Source organism: Uranotaenia lowii, chromosome 3 (assembly GCF_029784155.1).
Source record: "Uranotaenia lowii strain MFRU-FL chromosome 3, ASM2978415v1, whole genome shotgun sequence".
Lineage (NCBI taxonomy): Eukaryota > Metazoa > Arthropoda > Insecta > Diptera > Culicidae > Uranotaenia > Uranotaenia lowii.
In genome coordinates this window covers 332,933,449-332,942,508 of record NC_073693.1, presented here as the reverse complement: position 1 = coordinate 332,942,508, position 9,060 = coordinate 332,933,449, and the positions used below count along the sequence as shown (strand labels likewise).

General features: G+C 40.2%; 2 protein-coding genes across 2 annotated transcripts; one reads left to right on the top strand and one right to left on the bottom strand.

The window, feature by feature from the left end:
* Positions 1 to 1,187: 1,187 nt before the first annotated feature.
* LOC129754577 (queuine tRNA-ribosyltransferase catalytic subunit-like) lies at positions 1,188 to 2,842 on the top strand. The gene is made up of 4 exons (XM_055750715.1): positions 1,188 to 1,510; positions 1,580 to 1,956; positions 2,011 to 2,536; positions 2,600 to 2,842. Exons 1-4 carry the CDS (start codon positions 1,268 to 1,270, stop codon positions 2,765 to 2,767), a joined length of 1,314 nt encoding a protein of 437 aa, XP_055606690.1. The 5' UTR covers positions 1,188 to 1,267; the 3' UTR covers positions 2,768 to 2,842.
* LOC129754578 (coiled-coil domain-containing protein 25-like) lies at positions 2,811 to 3,746 on the bottom strand. The gene is made up of 3 exons (XM_055750716.1): positions 3,532 to 3,746; positions 3,370 to 3,461; positions 2,811 to 3,310 (listed from the first exon to the last, which is right to left on the bottom strand). The coding sequence occupies exons 1-3, from the start codon at positions 3,602 to 3,604 to the stop codon at positions 2,849 to 2,851; spliced, it is 627 nt and encodes a 208-aa protein (XP_055606691.1). The 5' UTR covers positions 3,605 to 3,746; the 3' UTR covers positions 2,811 to 2,848.
* Between the last annotated feature and the right edge of the window lie 5,314 nt (positions 3,747 to 9,060).

The following is a 9,060-nucleotide window of genomic DNA, read 5'->3' as shown; positions in this document are numbered from 1 at the left end:
CAATTTTGTCAATTTTGTCAATTTTGTCAATTTTGTCAATTTTGTCAATTTTGTGAATTTGGTCAATATGATCAATTTGGTCAATTTTCACAATTTGGTCAATTTTGTCAATTTTTTCAATATTGTCAATTTTGTAAATTTTGTCAATTTTATTAATTTTGTAAATTTTGTAAATTTTGTAAATTTTGTCAATTTTGTCAATTTTGTCAATTTTGTCAATTTTGTCAATTTTGTCAATTTTGTCAATTTTGTCATTTGTGTCAATTTTGACATTTTGGTCAATTTTGTCAATTTCGTGAATTTTATCGATTGTGTCAATTTTGTCAATCTTCTCAATTTTGTAAATTTTGTCAATTTGGTCAATTTTGTCAGTTTTGTCAATTTTGTCAATTTTGTCAATTTTGTCCATTTTGTGTATTTTGTGAATTTTGTCAATTATGTACATTTTGTCAATTTTGTCAATTTTGTCAATTTTTTCAATTTTGTCACTTTTGTCAATTTTGTCAATTTTGTCAATTTTGTCAGTTTTGTCAGTTTTGTCAATTTTGTCCATTTTGTGAATTTTGTCAATTTTGTCAGTTTAGTTTATTTTATCAATTTTGTCAATTTTTGTAAATTTTTCAGTTTTTGAATATTGTCAATTTGTCAATTTTGTCAATTTTGTTAAGTTATGTCTATTTTATCAATTCTAGCTTCCCAGTTTTATTTTTAAATTAATCAATTCCTGTTATGTTGATATGGATATCATTTTCATTTCGTCGTTAGTTTTTTTTAACATTTTTTTTAATTTTGATATTGGTTTCTTACAAATTTGGATCAACAACTTGTTCGAATTTGATCATTTTTTCGATTTTAAAAATCTTGTGCCTAATTTTTCGTTTTTGTTTTGAATTTGACGCCATAGTTTTGATACTGGGTCGAAGCAAGGACTTAAGTTTTTAAGGTAAAGCATTCCTACTTTTTTATTTAGTGCGTTTTACAGAATTTAAGTTTGTTGAAGTTGATTTCGAACGTCCAACAGTTTTCAACTGCCAAATTTCGAATATAAAACCCGCAGAAAATTAATTTGTATAGTTTGTATAGTATATTTTGTTCAAAACTATATAGCTATCTGTAGTAAATTATAATTTTGCAATATTTTTTTTGAATTTGTTCAGGTGAACATGTTTGACCTTCTTGCATTCCAAAATACATTGCGCCACATTTTCGAGCAGGTGCGTGCGCTGCGCGTTTGAAAAACATCGCCAAAAATGCGTGTGCCGGTTTCATGAACACACTCGGGAAAGTTATTTGTCGTCCAGTATTTAGCATCGGTATTGGCCATCGGTTTCCGGTGAACCTGCCCCAGAGACCACATCACCATTGTGAAATGGCCACAAATAACGAACCAGTTTCACCGCTTCGCTATCGGGTGACGGCCAAATGCTCCACAACTAAGGCGCGAGTTGGAGTGATGTCCCTGAAGCACAGCGATGTGGACACACCGGTGTTTATGCCGGTCGGGACGCAGGTGAGTTTTTAAGGGGTCATTTAATTTTAATTTTAAAGGACCGATTTATAGGTTTTTGTTTTGTTTTAGGGAACCCTTAAAGGATTGCTGCCGGACCAGATTCTGGCTCTGAATTGTCAGATCATGTTGGGTAACACCTATCATCTGGGGATGCGACCTGGGACGGAGATCCTGGAGAAAGCTGGTGGGCTGCATGAATTCATGGGATGGCCGCGAGCTTTGCTAACCGATTCCGGTGGCTTCCAGATGGTTTCGCTGCTGCAGCTGGCGGAAATAACGGAGGAGGGTGTCAAATTTCAGAGTCCCTTCGATCAGAGCGAATCAATGCTTACGCCTGAACGTTCAATGGAGATTCAGAACGCGATCGGGGCCGATATCATGATGCAACTGGATGATGTGGTCAAAACAACGACCACCGGGCCGAGAGTTGAGGAAGCTATGCATAGGTGAGGATTTTGTTTGATATTTTTGGGAATTGAAATTGTATGGACTACTTTCAGGACAATTCGCTGGTTGGATCGAAGCATAGCGGCCCACAAGCGAAACGACAAGCAAAGTATTTTTCCAATTGTGCAAGGAGGACTGCAACCGGATTTGCGAAGGCAGTGTGCAGCTGAGTTGACTAAGCGTAGCACACGAGGCTTTGCTGTGGGTGGATTAAGTGGTGGAGAAAGCAAAGATGAATTTTGGCGCACGGTGCATCTTTGTACGGATTTGCTACCGGAAGACAAACCTCGGTATTTGATGGGCGTTGGATTTGCGCCTGATTTGGTGGTTTGTGTGGCACTGGGAATTGATATGTTCGATTGTGTGTTCCCAACTCGCACAGCACGTTTTGGATGTGCTTTAGTCCGCGAGGGTCAGTTAAATTTGAAACAGACAACTTACAAAACTGATATGCGACCTATTGATGAAAATTGTGATTGTTCCACCTGTAAAACTTACAGTAGATCGTATCTGCATCATATTGTGACAGTCGAGCCAGTTGCCTGCAGTATCATAAGCATTCATAATGTCGCATTCCAGGTAATTTGGATAATTGTCTAATTGTAAAATAGTAAAATAACTAATAGACTTATGACATTCTAGCTAAAACTGATGTCAGACATGAGGGAAAGTATAAAATCGAATACATTCCCAAACTTCATACAATCTTACATGAAGCAACGATACCCGGATGGAAAAGTGCCTAAATGGATAGTTGAAGCTTTAGCTGCCGTAAATGTTGTCATCGAGTCAAATCAACTAACTGACTAACAGATCGAAAAAGGAATTCGGATACCACGTAAAACCCAAAAGGTAACATAAAATAATTTATTAGGATGATTCCAATCCAGGTTACATAAATTCATCCGAATCGTTCCCTGCGTCGTAGTTGCTAGTCATGTTTTCGGACTTCATCAGCGAGTTGTAGCTGCGCAGTTCCGCTTCCTCTTTCCGTTTGCGTTCGTCTTCCTTTTCCTTGTCCCGAACCTCCCGAGCCGAGCGCTTTTTATCGGCCCGCTCTTCGGCGTCTCGTTGCTCTCGCTCGGTCCGGAAATCCGGATGTTCCTCTCGCTTGGTTTTATTGAGGCGGTTGACAATCTCGTTGCAACGTTTCTCAACTCGCATCTTCCGTACGTCCTTGTCCCGGTGGAACGAAACCTGACCCACTTCCATGGCCGGCGTTTTCTTCAGATTATCCCACATAGTGTAAACGATGTCAATATTGTTCATCTTATTGCCCTGGATGCTGTTTGCTTTTACGAGCTGACAGGCATCTTCTAAGACAGTCGATGGAATGTCGTCCAACGTTTGCCCCTGAAAAACGGAGTTTTTCTTAGCTCATGAATTTGTTATAAATGACTCACAAAACATACCTGTTGCAGTCGAAGATACACGTGGGCCGATGAAACCTTATCCACATGGAACCAGACATCCTCCGGCCAACCCCACTTTATTAACTCTTCATCTGAAACGACAAACAGGAAAACAACAATTCAAAAATCCACATATTTTTCTAAAAACCGGCTTCCACCCACTTTCATACTTATCGAGACCCATGAAGAGGGTCACCGGTGGTTCCACAACATTGCTGGTGAAGTAGAATACCATTGCTGCCGGAGCTGTAGTTTGAGAGATCCGAGAGGTGGTTCACCGGGTTGATTTGGAAGCTTACTTCGAGACGGAAATGGGTTTGAGAAACTTTTTTTCAGAAATTAGTCAACATGCCGCGATTCACGACAAATGTTTGCGATGTTTTACGGAAGGGTGCAAATTTTCGGCAAAAAATTGTAAACATCGCGAGAATTGTCAAAATAGTAAACAAAACTTTTCAAATGAAAAGGACTATACCATTCCAACTCAATCGCTCAAGCTGAACGGTTGTGTTCTCCCAACGTTTCGATCGGAGTGTGTTTTATTATAACTCGCTGCTTTTGTGAAATCGGACAGTGCAGTTAGTCCGAACGTGGTGGTTTGTTTTTCTACCGACCAAATCGTTTGCCGAATTCCAGAGACACGAAATTGAAATTGGCGTGAGTTTTATCTGGCCATCATCATCGGTGCGAGTGTTGTCGCCATCGGGGAAGTGTTGATTGTTCCCCCGACAAACCCGAGTGTGGATAACGTGGGAGCTGTTACCGTTGGTTCCGGTGCTGTTTGCCGTGGGTAGCAGGATACAGGACGTCTCGGTGGATCGGTCGTTTGCGTTCAAGAGCGTCATCAGCAGCAAAGACTCAACTTGGTCGCCATCTTCTTCCAAGGACCACGTGGTTGCTGAACAAAAGAAGATACATGCAATTGAAAAGTGCAAGAACCTTTGTAAGTCTCTTTTTTCATTTTTTCACTATTCTCTCGTCTATTTATTTCCCTGTACATATTTTGAATTTTGGTTGCTTCGGTCATATTTTAAACACGGGCGACATTCGTGTTCCCGTGCAAAAATATGAACGAAGGCGGGGGGTTAAACTCGTCATCGGTGGACGAAAAGGAAGCCATGTACGAGAATGAAGAGCATTTGGAGGATTCAGACGATGCTGGTCCCTCAAGTGCTAATCATTCTCGTACGTCCAATAATTCTTCATCACCCACAGATGACAGTGTAGCTCCTCGACTCCGAACCTACACAGATGGTTTGTCTTTTTCTGGGCCATGGGTGGTTTTCATCCGGCCCAAAGCTAACGGCAAACAGCTAAACGTAGTGCAGATCACTAAAGATCTGGCGAGGTGGCCCTCCGTAACCTGCGTTACTAAGGTGCGACCAAACAAGTTGCGCGTTGTCGTGGACAATCATAAATCCGCTAATGAAATTGTTGCCAGCAAATTCATTAATTTAGAGTACCACGTCTACATTCCGTCTCGAAACGTAGAGATAGAGGGCGTGATCTCAGAAATGAGTCTGGAGGCTGGGTACGTTAAATCCCACGGCGTTGGTAAATTTAAGAGCCTTGATTCGACTTCGGTCGAAATCTTGGATTGCCGCCAACTCAATACTACCACCGTCGTAGAAGGAGTTAAAAAGTACTCGCCTTCAGCTTCATTTCGAGTGACCTTTGCGGGTACCGCCCTCCCTCACTACGTCTTGATTGACGGAGTTTTGAGGCTTCCTGTGCGGCTCTTCGTGCCTCGCCCGATGGAATGCAAAAATTGCATTAAATTGGGGCATACAGCTTCCCATTGTTGTAGCAAGAAGCGTTGCCCCAAATGCGGGGAGGTTCATGGGGATGGAGCATGCTCAGCAATAGAACAGAAATGTGTCTATTGCGGGGGCTCACCTCATGACATCTCCTTGTGCGAGGCGTTTAAGAGCCGCTGGGATAGTCAAAGGCGCTCTTTGAAGGAACGGTCAAAACGTTCCTATGCCGCCATACTAAAGGGCGCGGCGCCTCCGATCCAACCGCAGTCCAGTAACATTTTCACAGTGCTGCCAGTTGACAACGAGGACACAACAGATGAGGAGAACCCGTTTATTTTTGTAGCGAACTCGCGAAAACGTTCAAAACCAACTACTAAGACCCCTAAGATTCCGAATAAAATCCCGACAATCAGCCCTCCAATCAACATCACCAAAAAAGTGATTGCTACAGACAAGAAAAAACAAGTTCCTCCTGGATTCCGCGCGACCTTTTCTCCACAGAATAATTCAACAGCAGCTGGGACTTCAAAAGCTCCCGTTACTAATGCGGATTTGTCAGAATCAACTCATCAACCGGGACTTTTCAAGTTTTCTGACATACTTAATGGAATTTTCACGTTTTTTAACGTTTCTGAATCCATAAGAAGTATTGTTAGTGCAATGCTTCCTATGGTTAAGACATTTTTGAAGCAATTAATGCAAACTTGGCCCCTTCTTTCAGTGTTTATCTCTCTCGATGGCTAATTTACGCCGAGAGGTCGGAGATATCACTGTTTTACAGTGGAATTGTCGTAGTCTCGTCCCTAAACTGGACCCGTTCAAATTTTTACTTCATGAAACTAGTTGCGATATTTTTGCGTTGTCCGAAACTTGGCTTTCTTCACAATCTAACATCTCATTCCACGATTTTAATGTCATACGTCTAGACCGCGACGATTCTTATGGAGGGGTGCTTTTGGGGATCAATAAGCACCACTCCTTCTATAGAATCCACCTCCCTTTATCAGGAGGAATTGAAGCTGTTGCATGTCATACAACTATAAGAGGTAAGGACTTATGCGTTGTCAGTTTGTACTGGCCTCATAGAGTTGCAGTGGATCGACGTCACCTAGAGGACCTGTGCTCAGTGCTCCCTGAGCCAAGGTTGATCCTGGGTGACTTTAATTCGCATGGAACTGTCTGGGGAGAACAAATTGACGATAGTCGTTCTACTCTTATCTATGACATTTGCGACAGTTTCAATTTAACAATTTTGAACACGGGTGAAAAAACACGAGTACCTAAACCTCCTGCAAGACAAAGTGCAATTGACCTCTCACTCTGCTCAAACTCACTATCATTGGATTGCCAGTGGAAGGTAATCCCTGATCTCAATGGTAGTGATCACTTGCCAATCAAAATTACAATCACCAATGGGGTTAGCTCTTCAAACACAATAAATATGACATATGACCTTACAAGACACATCGACTGGAAAAAATACTCGGACGAAATAACATCAGCAATCGATTCTACGAATGTTTTACCTCCTGCAGAGGAGTACCACTTTCTTTCACGTTTAATACATGAAAGTGCACTTTGCGCTCAAACAAAACCCATCCCAGATTCATCAGTTCCCCGAAGGCCTCCAAACCCATGGTGGGACCAGCAGTGTTCCAAGCTTTATAAGGACAAATCAAAAGCATTCAAAGATTTTCGGAAATATGGAACTCTCGCCCTTTTTGAAGTATACACGCAGCGAAAAGATTTTTTATTTCAAAGGAAAGTGCCGCAAAAACAAAGGATTTTTTCCTTTGATTTTGGGATAAATAAAAATTTCTTTGTGTCAAATGAATTTTCGTTTGTTTCAAAGAATTTATCTTTTGAAAAATCTTTGATTCAAAATACTAGTACTTTGATACAAAAAACAGTTTCTTTTGATTTAAAGTTGCTTTGTTTTGCCACAAGGTAATTTAATTTAGATTTAAAAGCATTAATTCATTGGACCATTTTCTATTATTCCAATTGGAAGAAATATTTTATGTTGTTTTGAAATTCCTATTAGGAATTTCAAATAATAAAAAGAAACGATTTTAAAAATAAAATTTATTTTCATTCACAAATAAATTAAACACTAGGTCACAAAGTGGTTTACTTTAATCGAATCATCTGGTTTCAATTTTCGTGGACCTGATCGTTGAATTGGAGCGGTGTCACCTCGGATGAGGCATCCATGGACTTGGAAAACCATTCATCGGCCGTGGTCCTGTAAAATTGCAAGCACTTATTGAAATTCTTCAATATTTATTCTTTAATTAACATTCAATTACCATACTTTATCCGGAATCCTGCTAACCAAGCTAATTCTGATCCACATTTTAACACGACCAGCCAAACTTGAACCGATTTTCGTTTTAAATTCTTCTTGCTCAATGCAAAAAACCTTCTAAGTTTGAAGTTTTTATTTTAAGAAATTATTCCGTTGCATTGAATACATTTTTCTTTGGTTGAAAGAAAATTTACTTTGTTTCCAAATAAATTTGCAATTGAAAAAATGTCTTTTGAATCAAAGAATTTGTTTAAAACCAAAGTCAAAAATTTTTCGATTCAAAAAACTAATTCTTTCTTTCAAAAATTATTCATTTGAAACAAAACCATAATTCATCGATTCAAAGTAAACAGGAGATTGAATCCAAAAAATGAATTTTTTGAATTAAAGTCAGTTTTGTTTTGTTTCAAAATCCAAGTTTTCTCTGCGTGTATGTTTCCCTTGAAAATCAGTTTAAAAAATTGGTCAAGGGGAAGAAAAAGGCGTATTGGAGGAATTTTGTGGGTGGCTTATCAAGAGAAACATCCTTGAGTACCTTGTGGAGAGTGGCACGAAGCATGCGTAATAGATCATCTACGAATGAAAGTGAGGAATATTCACATAGATGGATATTTAACTTCGCACGGAAAGTCTGTCCAGATTCTACGCCTGTACAAAAAATAATCCGGGATGTGCTTCCTGAAAGGTGTGGTCTGGATTCCAGTTTTTCGATGGTCGAATTCTCACTTGCCCTCCTCTCTTGCAACAATTCAGCTCCGGGTATTGATAAAATTAGATTTAACTTGTTGAAAAACCTTCCGGACGCCGCCAAATTTCGCTTGTTAAATTTATTTAATCAATTCTTGGAGCATAACATTGTTCCCCAAGAGTGGAGACAAGTGAGAGTTATCGCTATCCAAAAGCCCGGAAAACCAGCGTCCGATGCGAATTCGTACCGTCCAATAGCGATGTTGTCTTGTATACGTAAATTGATGGAGAAAATGATTTTGTTTCGTTTGGATAAATGGGTAGAAACAAATGGCCTCCTTTCAGATACTCAATTTGGGTTTCGAAGGGGCAAAGGAACAAACGATTGTCTTGCTTTGCTGTCTTCAGAGATACAAATGGCGTACGCAAAACGTGAGCAAATGGCTTCAGTGTTTCTAGACATAAAGGGAGCTTTTGATGCAGTCTCAATAGAGGTGTTGTCAGACAAGTTGCACTCCCGGGGTCTGCCTCACACTATTGAACAACATCTTATACAGCTTGCTTTGTGAGAAACATCTGAACTTTGCTCACGGAGATATTGCAATTAGAAGAACCTCCTACATGGGCCTCCCACAGGGTTCATGTTTAAGTCCACTTTTGTACAACTTTTTACGTAAGTGACATCGATACTTGTCTCTCTGAAGGCTGCACTCTAAGACAACTTGCAGATGACGGCGTGGTGTCTGTCACAGGATCTTCCGAGTCTCATCTGCACAGACCTTTACAAGATACTTTAGACAGATTGTCTTCCTGGGCGTTGGGGCTTGGGATTGAGTTTTCCCCTCAGAAAACGGAGATGGTTGTTTTCTCTAAGAAACATAGACCTGCTCAACCGAAGCTTCAACTCCTAGGCAGAACGATCACTCAATCGAGGTGTTT

Bases quoted from the DNA above. Each gene is read 5' to 3' on its own strand.
- LOC129754578 (XM_055750716.1), bottom strand. From the start codon at position 3,604: ATGGTATTCTACTTCACCAGCAATGTTGTGGAACCACCGGTGACCCTC. The intron at 3,462-3,531 runs GTGGGTGGAAGC...TTGTCGTTTCAG, and splicing joins GGGTCTCGATAAGTATGAAA to ATGAAGAGTTAATAAAGTGG. The intron at 3,311-3,369 runs GTATGTTTTGTG...TCCGTTTTTCAG, and splicing joins TGTATCTTCGACTGCAACAG to GGGCAAACGTTGGACGACAT.
- LOC129754577 (XM_055750715.1), top strand. From the start codon at position 1,268: ATGAACACACTCGGGAAAGTTATTTGTCGTCCAGTATTTAGCATCGGT. The intron at 1,957-2,010 runs GTGAGGATTTTG...GACTACTTTCAG, and splicing joins GTTGAGGAAGCTATGCATAG to GACAATTCGCTGGTTGGATC. The intron at 2,537-2,599 runs GTAATTTGGATA...ATGACATTCTAG, and splicing joins TTCATAATGTCGCATTCCAG to CTAAAACTGATGTCAGACAT.